Raw genomic sequence first — 1880 nt, forward strand, 5'->3', positions numbered from 1 at the left:
GCAAATCAAAGTGTCAGATCATATTTTAAACATATTTAATGTCATTATTAACTTTAAGCTAAATCATCCCTGTATTTCATTTATTCATTTATTTGCTTAAATGTAATTTTCTTATAGAGGCTGTCCCTGATCACATAATATATACATACACATATATTTATCTGTATACATATATATATACACATATATATATGTGAGTGTTTGTTGAGAGAGAGAGATCATTGATTATTGTCTATCTCAACCTCCTAAATAATAGTATGATGAAATTGGAGACTTAGTCTGATTCATTTGGTGTACTTTAGCAGAATTAAGTTAAGGCCAGGGTTCTCAATGTTTGAATGAATCCTTTTTAAAAACTAACTTATGACCCCCTTCATCATTTCCTGACTACTGTGCCAAATTTATTTAACTTTTTTAATATGATGTTGTTTGAGTTTTTAAAAGGTTTAATAATTTGCTCCTTTTCAGATTCCAAAACAACAGAGGGGAGATGTACACTTCAAATGACACCAAGTTCCGCCCTTCCTCTTTCCTCCTGCTGGGGGTCCCAGGCCTTGAAGAGATGCACACTTGGATCGGGTTTCCTTTTTGCTCTGTGTATCTGATTGCCCTTGTGGGCAATATCACTATCTTGTTTGTGATCAAGACTGAACACAGCCTTCATCAGCCTATGTTCTACTTCTTGGCTATGTTAGCCTCCATTGATCTGGGTCTGTGCACAGCCACTATACCTAAAATGTTGGGCATATTCTGGTTTAATTTAAGAGGGATTAGCTTTGGGGGCTGTCTTACCCAGATGTTTTTCATTCACATGTTCACTGCTATGGAGACTGTTGTGTTGGTGACGATGGCCTTTGATCGCTACACTGCCATCTGCAATCCTCTACGATATAACCTGATTCTCACCAACAGAACTATCGGTTTCATTCTTGCAGTGGTGTTTGGAGTCAATTTCGTTTTGATTATTCCTATGGTGTTTCTCATCTTAAGGCTTCCTTTCTGTGGACACTATATAATCCCCCACACATACTGTGAGCACATGGGAATTGCTCGGCTGGCCTGTGCTAATATAAAAGTAAACATGATATATGGATTAATTCTTATATCAACAGTACTTATTGATGTGCTTCTGATTGCTGTCTCATATGTGAAGATACTCCAAGCTGTCTTCCGCCTTCCTTCTCAGGAAGCCAGACTCAAGGCACTTAACACGTGTGGCTCCCACATCTGTGTCATCCTAGCCTTCTTCACTCCAGCTCTCTTCTCCTTCATGACCCATCGCTTTGGTAGGAAAGTTCCCGTATACATTCACATTCTCCTGGCCAATCTGTATGTTGTAGTTCCACCTGCCCTCAATCCTGTCATTTATGGGGTGAGAACTAAGCAGATTCGGGAACGAGTTTTAAGCATCTTCTTGAAAAAAACCTGACATAAACCTCCCTGGAGATATGCATCTTAATCCAGGGCAAAGGAATTATAGTTCTTCACAATACTTTGTTTACTTATTTTGAGACAGAGTCTCACTATGTCACCCTCAGTAGAGTGCTGTGGTGTCACAGCTCACAGTGACCTCCATCCAGCTCTTGGGCTTAAGCCAGCAGTTCTCAACCTGTGGGTTGCGACTCACAGGAACTGTATTAAAGGACAATGGCTTAGAAAGTTTGAGAACCACTGGTGTAAGCAATTCTCTTGCCTTCCCCTCCCAAGCAGCCAGGACTACAGGTGCCTGCCACAACATCCAGCTATTCTTTTGTTGTAATTGTCATCACTGTTTGGCAGGCCCAGGCTGGGTTTGAACCCACCAGCTCCAGTGTATGTGGCTGGCACCCTAGCTGCTGAGCTACAGGTGCCAAGCCAGGAATTGTAGTTTTTAACTACAC

At 41.0% G+C, this 1880-nt stretch overlaps 1 protein-coding gene across 1 annotated transcript; it reads left to right on the forward strand.

Moving 5' to 3' along the window:
• Nucleotides 1-490: 490 nt before the first annotated feature.
• On the forward strand, nucleotides 491-1429 carry LOC100951176 (olfactory receptor 52E4-like). The gene has a single exon (XM_003781019.1). It carries the CDS (start codon nucleotides 491-493, stop codon nucleotides 1427-1429), a length of 939 nt encoding a protein of 312 aa, XP_003781067.1.
• Nucleotides 1430-1880: the final 451 nt, after the last annotated feature.

This window comes from Otolemur garnettii, unplaced genomic scaffold (assembly GCF_000181295.1).
Source record: "Otolemur garnettii isolate 467f Iridium unplaced genomic scaffold, OtoGar3 scaffold00001, whole genome shotgun sequence".
NCBI lineage: Eukaryota > Metazoa > Chordata > Mammalia > Primates > Galagidae > Otolemur > Otolemur garnettii.